This window comes from Ceratotherium simum, chromosome 35 (assembly GCF_057802395.1).
Source record: "Ceratotherium simum simum isolate JZ-2026a chromosome 35, ASM5780239v1, whole genome shotgun sequence".
In the NCBI taxonomy this organism is placed as follows: Eukaryota; Metazoa; Chordata; class Mammalia; order Perissodactyla; family Rhinocerotidae; genus Ceratotherium; species Ceratotherium simum.
The window spans coordinates 13,555,850-13,574,193 of record NC_141934.1 but is presented as its reverse complement, the minus strand read 5'-3'; the positions used below and the strand labels follow the sequence as shown (position 1 = coordinate 13,574,193).

Here is an 18,344-nt window from a genome sequence, read left to right as displayed (position 1 = left end):
ATTGACTCTTGTAGATATTTGTAGTTAAGCTTGATAAAACCAAAAACAAGTGACCAGCAGTGCCTGTAGGCCCCTGCTCTGTGCTCTCCAGCGGTGGAGGCTGACAGCTGGAGGGCCGTCACTGCAGAGAGGCTGAGGTGGTGGGCTGGGCCTGTCACCGTGGAGGGCGGCCGGGGGACGTCCAGGGAGTTCTGAACACTGATGGTTAGGGGAGCTTTTTAGGCATGTCTGAAGCATGTTTTGTAGTGGGTGTCGACGTCGTAAGGCTTGAGGCTTTCCCTAACTGAGCCTGCTAATGTGTTTTAGGCTCGACTGTGCAATAATATGCAGAAAGCTCGAGAACTCTGGGATAGCATCATGACCAAAGGAAACGCCAAGTATGCCAACATGTGGCTTGAGTATTACAACCTGGAAAGGTAACTGACCTGGGGTGGGGGAGGGGTGCTTGTCAGGCGTGACCCGGCTTCAGTCCTGCTGACTCCTGCCAGCGTGGGCTGGCTCCTTCCTCTGTCATCCTGTCCTTTTCATTAGGGCTGTGTGTTTATTGGGCGAGGCGCGAGGCTAGAGAACCACACTGAGTGTTTTGTGCCTGGGCTCATCTTATAGCCGTGCATTTCTTTCAGTTTGTTATTTTGGTTTGTTTGTTTTGATTTTTGGACATGACTGTTTTCTTTGACTTTTGGGGGAGCTATTTTTTTATATTTGCTTTGTATGTAAAAGTAGAAAATATTAAAAAGCAAAGACAAAAAAACCCAAATTATCTGCATCAGTAAACCCAGACATACTCACCATTAGTTAGTGGTCTGGGGATGTTCTTTGAGAGCTTTCTATGCTTACATTTTTTAAAAATGAAAATGCAATTACAGTGTACATGTTATAAACCTAAAATTATTTTAAATATATAAGATATGCCTGATAATCTTAATAATATGAGGAAGATATAAAGAACATGACCAGTTTTTTTTTTTTTTTATTGATGTTTTAATGGTTTCTAACATTGTGAAATTTTGGGTTGTACATTTTTGTTTGTCCATCACCATATATATGACTCCCTTCACCCCTTGTGCCCACCCCCCACCCCCCTCCCCCCACCCCCACCCCCACTGCCCCTGGTAACCACAGTCCAATTTTCTCTGCATGACCAGTTTTTTTATTCAGTATCTCTTGAACATTGCACGTCCATAAATATATTTCCACATTACCTTTTTTCTGTTTTGAATATTTTGTTTTTTTTACCCCCAATTTAAAAAATAATGCATGCTCAAATTAAAATAGTCAGAACATTTACAAAAATGTGATAGGAAGTGAAAGTTTCTTATAATCCCCTCCCCAGAGATGACCGCTATTGAAGCTTCTTGAATATTCCTCTAGATCAGCAGTTCTCAAACTTTTTGGTTTCAGGACCCTTTTACACTCTTAAAATTTGAGGACCCCCAAAAGCTTCTGTTTATGTGAGGTATATCTTTTAATATTTACCATATTAGAAAATAAAACTGAGGAATTTAAAAAATATTTTTATTCATTTAAAAATAACAATAAATTTATTACATTTAACATAACGCATTTTTTGTGAAAAATGACCATTTTCCAAACCCCAGAATAATTTAGTGAGGAAAGTGACTTGGTTTTATATTTTTCGCAAATATCTTTAGTCTGGTTTAGAAAAAGACACTGGATTCTCGTGTCTGTTTCTGCATTCACTCTGTTGTGATGTTTTTGTTGAAGAACATGAAGAAAATGTGGCCTACACAGATAGGAGGTTAGAAGAGAGAAGGGGGTATTTTAATAGCCTTTTCCAATAATTGTGGGTCATCTTCTCTCATCCTGCAGCCAAGTCTGGCAAGTCGTAGTTTCTTACAAGTCGGTTGCAGTGTGGAGTCTGAAACCACGTCAGTGAATTTTTTAGACTGTCACACTCATGGCCATTGGTCTGTTTTGCCCTCCTAGCAGACCGTTACTCAGGCGTGATTCTGGGCGTGCATTGTTTGTTTGGAGAATGCTGCTTCACTAAGTCATGCAGCTCTTCCAGCCATTGACTCATTTCATTATACAGTCGGAAAAAATCGCATTTGTTCCTATCCTCACTGACTCACAGTGGCGGATACAAGTTTTCCAAAATTCTGATTTTCACTTGAAAGCTTGAATTTCATCACTGGCAACAAATACCATCAGTGGTTTTCTTGTGGTCACAGACTGACTTCATTAGTTTTTAAACATGTTTGCCAAATACCCAGGTCTGAACAACCGTAGTTTCTGTCACCCAGCTGTTCTCTCAAGTAAGAATGACATCCATGAAAAAAGTAACTAGTCAGATTGCAGCCCAAACAATAACGTATTATTTTCTTTGTGACCACTGTTGTACTTCGGAATGCATAAAGAAGTGCTTTATGTACGCATCCCATCTTGTCACACAACAGTAAAAAGAGGGGTACTGCCTTGATTTGTGCCAAGAGCCACCGTAGTTTTTGCTCTGTCAGTGCACGTCAACATGGTGAAAAAGTTAAATAACGTTTTGGTATTATGCAGGTAGTGTTCACTTCGCAGACCCTCAGTGGTCCCTGGATCGTACTTTGAGAACCACTGCTCTCAATTTTTGCTTAGTGTCCTAATATGTGTTTGCAATATTTATAAACTTTTTAAAAACAGAAATGAGAACGTAGTGTTTCATAACTGTTGTGATTCACAGAATATTGTTGTATAACTATAGTGATTAGCTGTATATCTTTCCGTGTCAGTGCAGAAAGATCTGAGTCTAGGCATGAAATTTGACAGTCCCTGGATTAGTTACTTCTTCCCTTGGGTAGGACTGCAGAATTTCTCTAGGGACCTTATCAAGTTGCACAGAGTTCTTAGCTTCCCTCATGTGTGTTGCATATGCAAATACTGTGAAGGCAGAATACCTTGTTGCAGACCACTGCCCCAGATGCATTTTCTAGTGGCACCTACTTGCTAAGGGAAAGCGTGGTTTAGAAGAAAGCCTCAGGTTTTGACTGGAGGGACTCTCATGGAAAAAGGAGACGACGTTAAAATTAGCAGTAGTATGAATAGCTGTGGATAGTTCTGGAAGCTCGAGTCTCCTCAGAAGCTTCTGATCCTGTGGCACTACTGAGAGAAGACTGCCCCTCCCTTTGTGTGCCTTCCGCTTTGTGTCCTGGTGGGAGCAGCTGTCTGTTTCTGCCCTAGGGCACACGGGGACACCCAGCACTGCAGGAAGGCTCTGCACCGGGCCGTCCAGTGCACCAGTGACTACCCAGAGCACGTCTGTGAAGTCCTGCTCACCATGGAGAGGACAGAAGGTGGGGACCCTTGGCTTTCTGCTCTGGCTTGGAGTCTGTCCTGTTTACCGTTTGGTCTCAAGACTGTAGTCTGTCAGGACAGACTGTGTTTACGGCTACAGCCCTTCAGGTGGCGCTCTGTGATTAGACTGCCATGTGGTGCTCTCCAGTGAGAGGGAGTCCTCTCAAGTTCTCCACATACAAGGACTCTCTGTGATGTGGGCCTAGACGGGGTTCTCGTGATTCTTTGTGGGGGGTCGTCCTGGGCGTTGTAGGGCCATTGGCAGCACCCTTGGCCTCTCCCCACTAGGTGCCCGTAGCACTCCTCCCTGCTCCAGTCACGACCACCAGCAGCGTGAATGCCCCCCGGGGTCAGGAGGGCTCAGTTGAGGACCTCTGCTCCAGCACAACGTCCCGCACACTGAAGGAGCGCAGAGAGGCAGACAGCTGAACGTGTGCATCGGGCGTGTTCGTCGCTTGTTGAATTTCAGAGCCTCAGTGTTAAGTTTCCAGTAGGAGAGGAGTGAATTTATCCATGGGCATTGGTCTCTATTTAAAGTGTGAACCCCTCAGCACTTGAAATGAAACACCCAAACAACAACAAATTACAAAACACCCCAACAGTTATCATTTGAGGAGCTCTTAAAATTCTTCAGTCTTAATATAAATGTCTTGCATCTTTTGCATTAGAATGTTTTCATAATCTTCGCCAGAGAGAGCCCATAATAGATCATATTCTGGTTTTCAAGTCTCTTTTCTGAAAGACAAGTGACGTTTTAAATACACCTGGAAGGACTATTTGAATTCTGAAACTTCAAGCCTACATAATGAAATCTTAAAATGGGGAGCTGACTCTCCAGTTCTTATTGTCTGATGGGAGAGATCCCTTCTGGAGGTGTGGGGAAATGAGGAAAATTTTATATTATTCCAGCCTTGAAAATCTTAAAAAGTGAAAGTTTGCTTCTCTTTCTATCAAGGTACTTTAGAAGATTGGGATATAGCTGTTCAGAAAACTGAAACTCGATTAGCTCGTGTTAATGAGCAGAGAATTAAGGTAATGATGCTATTTATTTAAAGTCTTTGGAACCCCTGATCACTATTTTGACTGTTTGGTATGAACATTTCTTGTCAAAATCCTTGAGGTCCTTTTAAGAAGTTCCTTTTACTCAGTGTATTAATTATGAAATAGTTGAATCAGTATTTAAGCCTGTCTTGTATCATTTTTTTAGATTAGCTGAGAACTTTAGCCCCAACAATAAATACTTTTTTTAAGTAGTGGGGGAATTTTGGCCCTAAAGTTTACTGGAATAGCTGAAAAAGACGAAAAAGGAGCCTCAGCCAAGTGACTGGAACATGAACACCCCCAATTAATTAGGGCCCCAGTTTTATAGATTTTTTTCCTTTCTTTTGGTGAGTAATTCCTGGGGGTGTTAGGAAACATGCCGTAGGCTTGAGGTGCAGCATCCTGGAAGCCTGCATAAGCCTTGGCAGGAGGAAGTTGTGAGCACGTCCTCTTCCTTGCCGTTCTCATGGCCTCTTCCTCTCACTGGGGACTGAGTTTCCACTCGCTGCCCCCTTCCATGGCTCCTCTCATCACAAGCGAGTAGAGGTCATGTAGTTGCTGCATCCAGTGATGTGTCGTATTCCCAACTCTCCAGGCTGCGGAGAAGGAAGCAGCCCTTGCTCAGCAAGAAGAAGAAAAGGCTGAACAACGGAAGAAGGCCCGGGCCGAGAAGAAAGCGCTGAAAAAGAAGAAAAAGACCAGAGGTGCAGATAAGCGCAAAGCAGATGAGGACGATGAGAAGGAGTGGGGCGATGATGAAGAAGGTAAAGCTTTTCAGAAATTTTATTTTAGAACGTCTCAGGCTTCCAGAGAAGTTGCAAAAACAGTACAAGGAACCTTTTTCTTGAACCATTTGAGAACAAGTTGCTCGCATGGTGCCCCATCACCTCTCCAGTCCCTGCCCACCTTCCGCGTGGGTGCCCTCCTCCCCTGCTTGGACTCCACGCCCTGTGCTGGGTGCTGCCCTGCGCAGAGACCCTTGCCCATCCACTTGGGCTCCACTCCCTACACTGCGCCGTTGCCACCACTGCCCTCTTGTAGCGCCCCCTGCACCCCGCTTGGGCTCCCATACCCCACACTGTCCTTGTCACTGCCCTATGTGTGGACATCCCCTTCACCCACTCAGACTCCAGCATCCTGCACCACTGCTGCAGCCCCACCCTGCGCAGACACCCGCCTTGCTCGGCCCCACCTAATACTTTTGACTTGGTAGAATTTTCCAACCAGGGTTTCTGTCACCCCTGCAGCTTCAGGGATGGGCAAGTGTGTGTCAGATTTATTTCAGCAAAGTCAGCCAAGGTAAAGGATTGTCTCAAGACATAAAAGGACTCTATACACTTTCCTAGTACAGAGTTGTCGGCCAGAGGGAAATAGTAATGGAGTCGTCATTCAATTCACCTTTCTTGCACACCTTTTTAGGGCCTTCAGACATGACTGTGGTAGCTCCCTGCCCTTCAGAGCTCCCGGTTCAGCAGGATAAGGCAAATGTGACATGTGACCACAGTGGCGTGTAACTGGGACTGTGGGAGCTGTAGGTGCGAATATGGTGAAGTCCAAAGAAGGTGCTAGTGGGGCAGCTCCCTGCAGTGACATCATGGGGAAGTGACGCGTGCATCCCGGGGGTGGGAGTGAGTAGGGGTCCCAGGGTGGGACTGTCCAGTGGGTAAGAAGGGAAGGGAAGCCAAGCGGAGAACCAATGTCAGCAAAGCGTGAGGCACTAAGCAGCCGGGCATTTTCTGTGAGCAGCAAGTCACTGTCCTTCAGCTGTCTCTTGAGGGACGCAGACACATTGGAAGTGTTTAGGAGCTAGAGTGCTTTGTCGTGCTTTCCCGAGTGTGGCCTGTGGAGCACGTACTTCAGTCGCCTAACGTGCTTGTTGGAGCGCAGGCCCCCAGGCCGCCTCGCCCCCGCCCACCGTGGCTGCCCCTGGCTTTCTAGGAGAGGCGCTCTGGATTTGCTGAGAACTTGGAGACCCCCGACCTTTTATAGAATTGGGAGTGGACGATGAGGACTTACGTTACCACTTCCCCTTGGTTTAGTCCACTTACCCGCGTGTAATTGGGGCCCAGGACGTAGTGGGACGAGTCAGGTGGGTCAGGACAGCCGTGAGGGAGGGCGTGGTGCGCGCCTCAGCGTCTGGCGAGGAGGGAGTGTTTCCACACAGCCGGTGCAGATCCGCCATTTGTAGTGGGAAGAGCACGTGCACTCAAGCTGCATCAGACAGCTCACTGAAGAGAAGAGACAGTTAACTAATCGTTGCTGCTTTTCTCCTGACAACCTGTAGAGCAGCCTTCCAAACGCAGAAGGGTTGGGAACAGCGTTCCTCCGGTCGGAGAAGCACTAGCCCTGGAAGCAGAAACAGGACTCTTCGGGAAGAGTGCGCCCGTGGACGTCGACTCCCCCTCAAAGCAGAAGGAGAGGGCGGCCGCCCTGAAGAGGGACGTGCCCAAGGTGCCTCACGACAGCAGCAAGGACAGCGTCACCGTCTTCGTCAGCAACCTGCCGTACAGCATGGGGGAGCCGGCCGTGAAGCTGCGGCCGCTCTTTGAGGCCTGTGGGGAGGTGGTGGAGATCCGCCCCATCTTCAGCAACCGGGGCGATTTCCGGGGCTACTGCTATGTAGAGTTTAAAGAGGAGAAGTCGGCCCAGCAGGCCCTGGAGCTGGACCGGAAGAACGTGGAAGGGAGGCCAATGTTTGTTTCCCCCTGTGTGGATAAGAGCAAAAATCCCGATTTTAAGGTATGTGTGTGGAAAAAAGAACGCCTTTCATGTAGGGTTGCCGTAGACAGACTATAGATACTTGTTTCCTGCAGCAAGTAATACTGAGAATGTGTGTGGAATTTCTATGCTCTGTTAAGAACTAAACTTCCATGTTAACTGACATCTGTTCTGAGCGGGTTAACTGAGGTCTGACTCGTGGCTTGGTCATTTGGAGCTTGCATTAATTGACAAATGATGATAAAACTAGGGGTTGTAATAATGGCTGTTGTAATAATGGCTAACTAGTCCATTGAATAGTTAGGAGAAACAAGGGACTGCGCTGCGTGTTTTGTGTATTACCTCATTGGATCCTCACCCAAACTCTGAGAACGTGACTTTTATCCTTGCTATTTTATGGAAGAGGAAGTGGGGGCTTCGAGAGGTTAGGTGACTTGCCCAGGGTGACCCAGTTAATAGTTCACCCCCCCCCCCCCCCGCCAGGGTCAGCTCCGGCCTGTGGCTGGGGTGAGGCCTGTGGATGAGGCTGTGCCACCTCGACTGTGGCCTGCTGGGCCAGGCCTCGTCGCTGATTTTCTGTCCCCCTTCATCCTGTAGGTGTTCAGGTACAGCACTGCCCTGGAGAAACACAAGCTGTTTGTCTCGGGTCTGCCGTTTTCCTGCACGAAAGAGGAACTAGAGGAGATCTGTAAGGCTCACGGCACCGTGAAGGACATCAGGCTGGTGACCACCCGGGCCGGCAAACCAAAGGTAAGTGTCTGCGCGGACAGCGTTGACCTCCCTCCCAAGGCTCGGGCGGGCCTGCTTCCGCGTCCGGTCAGAGGTGATTTGGCTCCAGAGTGGGCTCCTGGTTTGTCTGCTGAGAAACAAACGATAAGTTAACAGACGGGCAGGTACACTGGGCTCTCCTTACATTGGAATCATTTAGTACTAAAGCTTTGGGAAAAAAACTACCACGAATTAGCAGGGGCCACAGTGCGGACCCCAGGCTGTGGGGCCTTGGGGTGAGGTCCCCTCCTCTGCAGCCTCCTCCCTCCTGCCCAGACTCCTCTTTTCCACGAGGCCTCCAGCCATCTCCTCAGTTCCCTCTACTGGTGTCCCCTCATCACGTCCTCCCCTCTAGTCCTCAGCCTCTTGTTCAATCCTTTTTGCAGCGCATTTTGAGTCGTGTTGGTTGAGCTGGAGTTGGGATTGCCTCTTTACCTGCCCCCATCCAGGTTAATACTCCAGTGGAGAGTGTGCAGTAATGGAGGGCGGAAGGCATAGAGGCATCAAGGCTCACGTGGGCACTGGGCTGCTCACCCTGTGTCCAGGCCACCTCGTCTGTTTGTTGGCTGGATTTATACTGGTTCTCTGTCTTGTTCTTTCTTTTGTTGCTGGAGTAAGCGCAAGGTGTACTAAACTTAAGAAGGTGATCTGAAGTTACAGTCCGTTGCAGAAACAGGGAGGAAGAGCAGGGCAGGGAGATAAACCTACAGACAGAGGAGGGTGGTGGGGGAGGCAGCCCGCTGGTGGGACGCCTGCCCGGTACTGGCCTCCTGCCCTGAGGGGGACGTTTCGTCCTGGTTCTGCAGCCCCCGACCCTGCTCTGGATTTTGCCTCTTTCAGGGCCTGGCCTACGTGGAGTACGAGAATGAATCCCAGGCGTCGCAGGCTGTAATGAAGATGGACGGCATGACTGTCAAGGAGAACGTCATCAAAGTGGCCATCAGTAATCCTCCTCAGAGGAAGGTTCCAGAGAAGCCAGAGGCAAGGAAAACACCGGGTGGCCCCCTGATGCCACGGCAGATATATGGAGCGTAAGTGTTTGCATGCCAGCCCAGTGCAGGCTTCGTCCTGGCTGCTGCCATGATGATTTCGTTCCCTGTCAGTAGAACCAGTCAGGACAGAGAGCCAGGGCCTGCTGTCCCCTGGAGTTCCTGGAGCAGGGGTCTGGAGCAGGTGGAACTCCTCCTGGTGTCTGCCAGTTTACACTTGTGGTTTATGTGAGGTCAGCTTGTTTTCAGGCAGTGATTATTTTAAAGTCTTCTTTGCCAGTTGAATCCGTACGTTTTTAAAACAAAACCTGACAGCCGTGTGCTTGCCAGGGTAATCTACAGCTCCCACTGTAATCATAGAAAGGCTGTGTTTTCACCTGATGGCGATGAGACAGCAAAATTGCGAGGTTACTTGGTGAGGTCTGAAAGACGGCTGCCGTTTTTATCCGTCCTGCAGGTGACTATATTGCACAGGGTTGGCCCTTGCCACAATTGAAAAAGACAAAGTTAAAGTGATTTTTACCTAATAGCCAAAATTAAGGGGATAGAATCGTCTTGTCCTTCTTGTTTTTTACCTTTCACCTTTTAATTTTGAGTGATTGAAGACTGTCCTGGCTTATTTTCACAAATGAACCGGGGCCCACGAATTGCTGCCTTGAGAGAGTACATGCGGTGTTTGCCTTTCCAGGCGGGGGAAGGGAAGGACCCAGCTGTCTCTGCTGCCACGCGCCCTGCAGCGCACGAGCGCTCTGGTTGCTCAGGCCGAGAACGGCCCTGCCCCGCAGCCAGCAGTACCCCCCTCGGCGGCCACCGAGGCACCCAAGATGTCCAATGCCGATTTTGCCAAGCTGCTTCTGAGAAAGTGAACGGGACTCTCGGAGAAGGGAAATGCCTTACTTCATGCTGGCCGGAAGACCACCACGCACCCAGCTGTACCTGGGCATGGAAGGGCCTGGGCAGCGCCCACTCCCACGTCTTCTCCTCTGGTTTAGACAGAAAGGGAAGGGGGGTCCAAGGAAAGGCTTCAAGTGCTCCCTCATATTGAGGGCAATGGGAGGAAGATGGTCACTCCACAGGTTGGGCACAGAGTAGTTTCTAAGATATTTTTGTGTCTTCAAGAGCGAGAAACAGAAGTGAAACTCGAGCACACCATTTTGAGACACACTTGTCCAGATGCTTTTGGCCCACTCTGGCCCCTTTTTATAAGACACTTCTCTTACACCCTGCACAGCACATGTGCCCGGCACTCTTAATTTTTACAAGACAAAATGGCAGATGCTAGTAATGCACCAGAATGGCCTATTTTAGTAAACGGGTGGGGTTAGGGAAGTCACCTAAAAAACATTTGATGGATTTTTGTTCGAGGGGGCTGTGCGTTTTTATATTATGTATTTGTAAATGACATGTCAACCCATTGTTTTATGTTTCCTAAAAGCAAAATATTTGTGACACTTGTTTTATAGGAATTCTGTGTGCCACCTGCCGTGGACTATTTTCTTTGCCTAGTGATGAGTGAACTTGTCCTTTGTCTAAATATTGAGTTTCAGCCCTTTGGTTTTGTTTGAATACCATGTCAAGTGCAAACTTAAATTCTCCCCATTTAGCTTTGTTTATTAAACTGAAGTTCTCTTAAAAGCTTCTTGCCGGATGGTACTCAGATGTGCATTCAAATATGGATGTATTTTGAAATGGGTGTACCTTGCTTTATCTAATAGATGTGTAAATAGAACTTTTGTAAATCAAATCCTGTTGTCACTTTGATTTAAATCATTTCAGCTGTGATGTCTTCAGTTTTAAACTTCAGTTTACAGTAGTTTGACACTGACTTTTAAGCTTTTTTATCCCTTCTCTTTTATCAAATATTTATTGCTTTGAAAGCAACATTGTGGGTTCAGTAGGGAAACTGACTTTATGAAGGCACTCGGGGGGAAAACAATCAGGGAATTCTTTCATACGTGATGGAAATCAACTCATTTGTTTTTTAAGTTTAAGTTTTTGTGCATCAGTCTGGCCTTGCCTCATTTTCTTTCTTTTTTTTTTTTTTTGTGAGGAAGATCAGCCCTGAGCTAACATCTGTCGCCAATCCTCCTCTTTTTGCTGAGGAAGACTGGCCATGGGCTAACATCCGTGCCCATCTTCCTCTACTTTATATGGGACACCGCCACAGCATGTCTTGACACGCAGTGTGTCGGTCTGTGCCCAGGATCCAAATCTGCGAACCCCAGGCCACTGAAGCGGAGCATGCACACTTAACTGCCACACCACAGGGCCGGCTGCTAGGTGTTACTTTTGAATTAAATTCAAGCAGTGGCTACTGGAATCCGTCAGAAGAACCTGTGCTGTAACACCAGTTCCTCCTGTGTTGGTCTCTGGAATGGCTGCTTACCTCCCTGCAGAAGCCCATTTGGTGGGCGAGAGGGAGGATTTGGGACGGTTGGGGAGTGACGCTGAAGAGCCAAGAATACTTTGTTATCAGTCCAGGTTCATGTGGCTTTACTCTGTGTTGCTTCACATTTAACTGTTTTATTCTCTGGCTGTTGGCCAGTCCTCTGACCTTGCCTGATGCTTTCAGATGGCAACATGGGCTCATTAGACAGTTGACCCTTTTTAGGCTTGAGCAGGACCCAGTTTAGGTTCAGGTTGTTGACTGTTCTAGAAGTGGATTTTCAGGAACATAGGAGTGTGTTTATGTGTTTTCCCCAGAAAATCAAGAACTGATGGTAAACAGAAACATGAAAAACCATTTCAGTTACTTGAGTCTTAGTGAAACATCAGTAATTCATCCCTGTCAACCTAGGTGGGTAGCTTATCCAACTAGTTCTGTCTTGTTCTTCTGAACTTGAACTTGCCATCCTGGATCTGTTCTTCTGCCAGAACATAAAGGACCAGGCTGAAGTTCTGAAAGCATCCCTCCTTCATCCTAAGACAAGTGGGAGCATCTCTTGAATAAGACAGCAGTCTCAGGCACTTATGTAATAAAATACTTTATTAATCGGTTAAAATAATATCCTTCACATATAGCTAAAGTGCAGTTTCTCTCTATAGTACAGAGCAAGCATTTCTGTCAGGCTTCCTTGGTGTGCTTATAAATCCAAGATGAGAAAAGAGTTAAGGTTTAAGAAACACCTTACGGCAGCATACAAGTATGAAAATATTTCTTATAAAGGTTTGAATAACTATCAGGGCCATTTCATACATCTTTTCGCTTATTTTTTTTAATCCTTCAGAAAACTACTCTGAATGTGCTTATTATACAATTAAAGTTATAGACACTTGCTACACCAGAATAGTGACCTCATTACTTTCAGGATCTGATTCTCAAATCAGAGACAACACTTTGTATGTATTCACCATCATTCAGACACTGACAAAGTGCAGGGCCGTGTCAGATGTCACGGGCTCTGTCACTGGACAAGAACCCAGTGATTTCCAACCATTCTGACTCTAAATAGCAGCAATCGTATAGGCACCTGTGCCATATGATTGAGAGAGAAGATTCTTTCTACTTCCATAGAATGACAGCTTGGAAACTTGGCTGTATTACCCATAACATTATATCATTTTACAACTTGCTAGAAAAATAAGGCCACTCCAAGGCAATCTGTTCGGCTCCCCTGAAGGGATGCACGACCGTACAATGGCTGTGGGAGGTGGGTGTCAGGTCAGTCGGGATAAGGCTGCATGACAAAAGGGACACATCCTGGCTGTGGTCAGAGGTTTTTCCTTGGTTCAGTAGAAACTGGCACTCTAATTCATAATCAGAAATGCTTATTTGGTGTTGATGTGGCATCTGTTTTCTCAGATGTGTTCTTCAACATCTACGTACATAAGATGTTAAACTCAGAGTAGGGGTGAGGGCAGACTCGCCCACTTGCACAATACCTGATTTGCAGCGTGATTTAGTTGGGTGACAAACCCAGAGAACTTTTAAGACTAAAACATGTGGTCTGAGTTGCTGCAGATGAAATGCAAGAAGCGTTGACACACACAGAAGACCAGGCCGGCCTCTCCCCTGTTCTTAATTAGAAAAATAGTCTTGATATGGAAAAATAACAGCCTCTGGGACTTGAGTTTGCAAACTTAACTATGGCTCAAAGAATCTCCCTTGAAATAAACAAGGTATCTAATTAGAAATGTGGTCAACATTCATTTCGTACCTTGAAAGTTTGCTCTAGCAGTAAGAATTAGTCACAACACTCATCTCTTTGTAGGGAGCACAGACGTCTAAAAGCAAGCTTTCAGTCATTTCTCAAAGCTGGAACTCGGTCCTCCCCAGGACTGCTGAGCTCCCAGGCGATGCCACAGGGCCTCTCAGCCAGTTTCACAGAAAGACTGGGAGGAGTTACTGCAATGGCTCTGGACCTCGTCCCACAGCTGCTGGCCTCCCCCCACCTTAGTGCAAATTCTGCTCCAGAAGCTGTTCTGGTCACACAAGGAGCAATGATGCCCCCAAGCCTGCTGGGACCCCCACAAGAATAGGGGCCACCAGCACACACAGCTGACACCACACACGTAGAAGCTCAAAAGAAAATAAATAACTTGGCTGAATTATAAGTTATCCTAGAGACAAGGCTTAATAATTTAGTTTTTTTCCGTTTTAACTAAAAAACGTTTGGAGGTAAAGAATGTTTGAGTTCCTTATCCGTCTCCCTTTGCTTTGGGAGACGACTAGGTTTCTAGAAATGCCATGTTTCTTGGATATTTTCCCCCCGGGACATCCCTTGTCACCAAGGGAGGATTTAGAGGGTTAGGGCTTCACGGGCAGCGTCTCCTTGAACCCAGAGTGGTTGGGTCTGGCCTCCGGCAGTGCCACCGGGTACTCCGTTGTGGCAAAGAGCAGGGTGTCCAGGGTGGTCTCCGTACACTTGGCGATGAAGCGAATGAACGGCCTCACGTCGCCTTCGTTGGCGACTTCCAGTACGTGGTAGTATTCGGATCTCTGCTCCTTGCGGATAGTGATGGGCGGGTAGCCCGCCTGCATCAGGATGAGGTTCATGAGCAGGCGTGAGGTCCTCCCGTTGCCGTCGATGAAAGGGTGGATGTAAACGAGTTTATAATGCGCCAGGGCTGCAAACTCAACCGGGTGCAGGCTCATGGCGTCCTCGGAGTTGAGCCACTGGACGAACTCCTGCACCTGCTTCTCGACATCCTGGGGATGGGGAGGCACGTGGTGCCCCACAAGGACCTGTGTCGTCCGGAACCTGCCGGCTTCCACCGGGTCCACATACCCCAGCACGCGCCTGTGGATCTCCAGCACGTCGCTGATGGTGACGGAGCCGATGCGGGAGACCAGCGTCGCGTTGATGTACTTCATTGCCGCGTGCAGGCCGATCACCTCGTTCTGCTCCTCCAGGCTCTTCCCCGGCACGGCGTAGCGGGTCTCGAGGATGTGCCTGATCTCCGACAGGGTGAGGGTGTTGCCCTCAATGGCGACTGTGTGGTAGATGTGATGGTAGTACGTTTCCTCCATGACCCTGCGCAGCGCGGAGTTGCCCTTGGGGATGGACATGACCTTCTTCACTTTGCTGTCGATGATGCTGAAGTACCTCTGGTCGATCTCCTCCACCAGCGGCAGCGTCCGGTCCCGGTTGACCAGCGCTTTCTCGTGGTAGGGTGAGATGGTCAGCGCTCGGGTGTATAAGTAATCCGCTTGGATGATGTCCTTGTCTTCTTCCGAGAAGATGCCAAACTCGTTGAGCGCGTCTACGAAGTCCGGGTCCATCTTGAGGGCGTGCAGGAAGAGCCTGTGGGCTTTCTCCCGCTTGCCCTGGCGTTTCATTTCCAGGGCTTGGTTCAAAGCTGCTCTGGCTTCCAACTTACCAGCTAGAAAAGAGCCGAAGAAGCACTGTCAGGGAGGGCAGGGAGTGGCAAAGGACGTTCGGGGGAGCTGTCACCTGTGCCTCGGGGGCTCATTCCTGCCACGCCTGCCGCACACGCGCTTCAGCGTGCCCGGGAGCACTCTACATAGATGGCCACATTTGTTCCCTCAGCCCTGTGGGGTGGCATCCCGGTCATTGTCCATTTGTCCCCAGGGCTTCTCTGTACCCTGGGAGGCATCACCTGGCTCCCCGGCCCCCTGCCTTCTCACTATGAGTGGCTGTGTTCCTCTGCGGCCACGGCCGTTCTGTGATCAGTCCTGGTGATGCTGGTCCCTGCCCCCATCCCTGCTGTGAACGGCTCCCCACTGGTGCCAGGCCCTGGGGCTTCCCCGTCCCTCAGCCCTTCTTTAATTCTTTTAAGCTGCTTCTCACCCAGGGGGTGGTTTTGCCCCCCAGGAACATCTGGCAATGTCTGGAGACGGGGTGGGTTGTCACAGCTGGGTGGGATACTACTGGCATCTGGTGGGTAGAAACCAGGGATGCTGCTCGACATTCTACAATGGACAGGACAGTCCCACAATGGAGAACAGTGCCGAGGTGGAGAAACCCTGCTCTACATCGAGCCCTCCTTCCCCAGCCCCCCACTGCGTGTCAGCCACACATACTGGCTTCCTTGAGTTCCTCAAGGGCATCTTACCCTCTGGTCTCTGCCCGGAGCACTCTCCCCTCATGCCTTTTCCCTTGGGTCCCTCCTACTTACACTCAGCTCAGTCATCCCCTCCTCCAGGGAGCCTTCCGGGTGTGCTCCTATGGCCCCTACACTTCCCCACCAGCACACTGGCACCGCTGTGGCTCAGTCACCTGTCAGCTTGTCTAGGCTGGGTGCTCAGGGCTGACGGGTTCACCATAACAACCTCGCGCCCTGCACGCAGGACACAGTAGGCATCTAAACATCTGTGGAATTAACAAGCATTGAGGAGAGAGGGCCAGTCTGTCCTACCTGGAGAGGCCTTGGTCTTGACCACGAGCAGCGCCGAGTCCCTGGAGGTGATGCTGAGCTCCGTGGATGGGCTGGTGCGCTTGGTGACGGCATGCTGCGCCCTGTCCCACTTGCTCCTGAGCAGGTAGAAGCCTCTGAGCACGGCCAAACACTGCTCCTCCACGGCCCCCAGCGGCAGCAGCAGAGCCAGCAGGGACCCCAACACCATGCTCAGCAGCATCACCCACAGGAAGCGGCCCCAGACTGAGACCCATTTTGGTTCAGTCACCGCCATCACTGAAGCCATTGGCATGAGTGTCATCTGGACTCGGGGGGGGCCCTGGCACATATCCAGTCACCTGAGAGACAGCAGGATCTGCAAGGAACCAAGAGTTGTAGAGATGAGGCCTACACTGAACTGACACTTCAGGATATGTTTCCGACTTCAGCTGGGGCTTGGAACCACCCCCCTCCTTAATTCACTGACCAGGCAGGGGGGGGCAAGGCAAGGATATCACTGGGAGGGGGCAACCTGGAAGGACTGTGCCACCTCCAGGGCAGTCTGACTGTGTGACAAGTAATGCCGATGCCAGCCAACATTTATTGAGCACTTAACTATGTGCCAGGCCCTGTGCTAAGCACTAAGGACCTCATGCATACTATCTCTTGCAATCTTCAACAGGAGCTGATGCTGTCGTCACCCCACTCTCCAGAGGAGGAAAGAGGCTCAGAGAGGTGAAGTTCCTAGCCCAGAGTCACCCCGTGAGCAAGTGACAGCCTCAGCCATGGCTCTAAAAGGGTCTCCCCGCTTCACCACAAACCTCTGTGGCCTCCGACCCCAAACACTAGGTGTCCAGGACACAAATAACAAACACACACGCATATCCAGAGGGGCCAAGGCAGTTGTGAGGCCTACTCATCGATAAGCACAACTGTTTGGTTGCCTGATTTACAGCAACATGAGCGGCCTCCTCTTCCTGCCCTCACCCTGATATTAGCCACAAGGCTGATCCCCTCTCTGGCCTTCCTTTCCTGAAGGATCCCGCCTAGAGTTGAGGCAGTCCGGCATCTCAAAAGGAACTCGGGCTGTGGGCCACAGTGGGTGCTCGCCCTCTGTGACAACAGGCATGTGCTCGGGGCTGTCAGTGGGAGCAGGGGGCCAGGCAGGCAAGCACCATTATGCTAACAATAAGCATTTATTGGGCAACCAGGGTGTGCTGAGCGCTAGCCACACATTATCTCACTTAATCCTCACCGCCCTATGAAAGGAAGCCAGCCCTAGCTCCATCTTACAGACCAGGGGAACTAAGGCACAGAGAGGGTAAGTCAACGCCCAGAAGGCCCAGAGAGTCAACAGAGGCATCAGGAAGGAAACCCCGGTGCGTCTGAGTCCAGAGTGCCCGGGCCTTAACCTCTATCTTCTGATTCATAACCAGAGCCCGCGCACCTGCTCCGGGCTGCTCCTGGTGCTGGGCCTCCAAGGCCCAGAAATGACTGATGAGGTTTGTGGTCACTCCGGGCTTCGAGACCAACGGGGCTCGTTGATACAGAACATCTGAAAAGGCCTGGACGGGCTCCGATGTGGGTACAGAAGAGGGTGCGGGTCACTGCTTGGTCCAGGGGGTCTGGGCGGGTTCCCCGAGGGACAGGCTCCTCGACGGGCTCGAGTTCGCCGGGGACGCGGGATGCGCGGGGGAGGAAGCAGTGCGCTCCGGCAGGCGCGAATCTCTGACCGCTCACCACCCCGGGAAGGGGGAAACTGAGGCCCAGGGAGGCGAGGGGACTGGACTAAGGTCCCTCTGAGGAGCCGCCCCTTTCCAAGCCCCGCCCAGGGCTCGCCGCCCCGCCGCGCCCTCCCTGGCTCGCTCCTTCTGACCCCTCGGGCTCGCCCCCCACTCACCGCGCGCCGCTGCCGGGCCCCGCCACCGCCCCCCAGGCGCTCCACCGGCTCCCGGGACCTCCGCCGCCGCCGGCCTTCTGGCCCCGCCCCCCGCGGCTCGCCATTGGTCGGTCCGCCATCCTCGTCGCGGCGGATTGGCTTCCCCTACTTGTCCGCCCCTCGTATTTCCGGGTTCCCGCGTCGGCGTCTGCTTCCCCGGGAAAGACTCGCCGTGGGCCACTCCCATTGGCTGGCTCCTGCGTTGGTCTCGTGCTCGCAGCAGCCAATAAGCAACAGGAGGGGCGGGGCCTGGGCGACAAGGCGGGAGCGGCGGGTGCGGACAGCCCGGGTGGCTGCGGTTTTGGGGCGCGGTAGGGGCCGGGCGTGGGAACTCGCAATTCTGCTGGCCTAACTGCTCCCCCTCGTCCCGGGGCCGCTCTCGTGGGCCTCAGTTTCCTTAGGGGTAACATAGGGATGCTGACGGTTTACACATCTTGGTCTGACTTCACAGCCCCTGTTCTTAGCCTCCACTACCAGGGTTGCGATCCTTCCCCTTTTTCTCTTAAACTTCTCTCTCTCTTTTCCTCCCTGACTTTTTAATTTGCATCCTCTCGAGAAGGGCCCGGCTGGTCCTTTTGGCTTCCCAGAGAGACAGAAGATTTTTCCTTGAAGCAGAGAACTGAAACCTTCATCTGAATGCGCAAATATTGGACTTAAACATCCGGGGACGTGCCCAGGAATGCTAAGCATTAAGATGTTAGCAGTGCAGCTTCTGGAGTCAAAGAGACTCAGTCTCAGATTCACACTTTGTCACCTAAGCTCTGTGTGACCTTGGACAAGTTACTCTGAGCCTC

The 18,344-nt window shown here is 50.3% G+C and overlaps 2 protein-coding genes across 6 annotated transcripts in view; one reads left to right on the top strand and one right to left on the bottom strand.

Annotated features, from left to right (window-relative positions):
- SART3 (spliceosome associated factor 3, U4/U6 recycling protein) overlaps positions 1 to 10,557 on the top strand; it is a 35,215-nt gene extending 24,658 nt beyond the window's left edge. For all 3 annotated transcript variants that reach the window (XM_087424042.1, XM_004429862.3, XM_004429861.3), the window contains 8 exons: positions 307 to 416; positions 3,184 to 3,296; positions 4,253 to 4,329; positions 4,934 to 5,102; positions 6,623 to 7,077; positions 7,654 to 7,806; positions 8,665 to 8,855; positions 9,502 to 10,557. In XM_087424042.1, coding sequence (XP_087280168.1) covers positions 307 to 416; positions 3,184 to 3,296; positions 4,253 to 4,329; positions 4,934 to 5,102; positions 6,623 to 7,077; positions 7,654 to 7,806; positions 8,665 to 8,855; positions 9,502 to 9,679 — 1,446 coding nt within the window. In that variant the 3' untranslated portion in view covers positions 9,680 to 10,557. The remainder of the gene's footprint in view (positions 1 to 306; positions 417 to 3,183; positions 3,297 to 4,252; positions 4,330 to 4,933; positions 5,103 to 6,622; positions 7,078 to 7,653; positions 7,807 to 8,664; positions 8,856 to 9,501) is intronic.
- Positions 10,558 to 11,710: 1,153 nt separating this feature from the next.
- On the bottom strand, positions 11,711 to 17,581 carry FICD (FIC domain protein adenylyltransferase). 3 transcript variants are annotated; one of them, XM_087424043.1, is made up of 4 exons: positions 17,512 to 17,581; positions 17,059 to 17,176; positions 15,633 to 15,987; positions 11,711 to 14,636 (listed from the first exon to the last, which is right to left on the bottom strand). In XM_087424043.1, the coding sequence occupies exons 3-4, from the start codon at positions 15,958 to 15,960 to the stop codon at positions 13,561 to 13,563; spliced, it is 1,404 nt and encodes a 467-aa protein (XP_087280169.1). In that variant the 5' UTR covers positions 15,961 to 15,987; positions 17,059 to 17,176; positions 17,512 to 17,581; the 3' UTR covers positions 11,711 to 13,560. The 3 variants fall into 3 exon arrangements, with proteins under 3 accessions (XP_087280169.1, XP_014642524.1, XP_004429917.1); XM_014787038.2 differs by lacking the exon at positions 17,059 to 17,176; XM_004429860.3 differs by lacking the exon at positions 17,512 to 17,581 and having other exon boundaries at positions 17,059 to 17,495.
- Between the last annotated feature and the right edge of the window lie 763 nt (positions 17,582 to 18,344).

Coding starts and splice junctions, on each gene's coding strand:
- FICD (XM_087424043.1), bottom strand. CDS start 15,960: ATGTGCCAGGGCCCCCCCCGAGTCCAGATGACACTCATGCCAATGGCT. Junction 14,637..15,632: donor CAAGACCAAGGCCTCTCCAG/GTAGGACAGACT, acceptor GCTCTTTTCTAG/CTGGTAAGTTGGAAGCCAGA.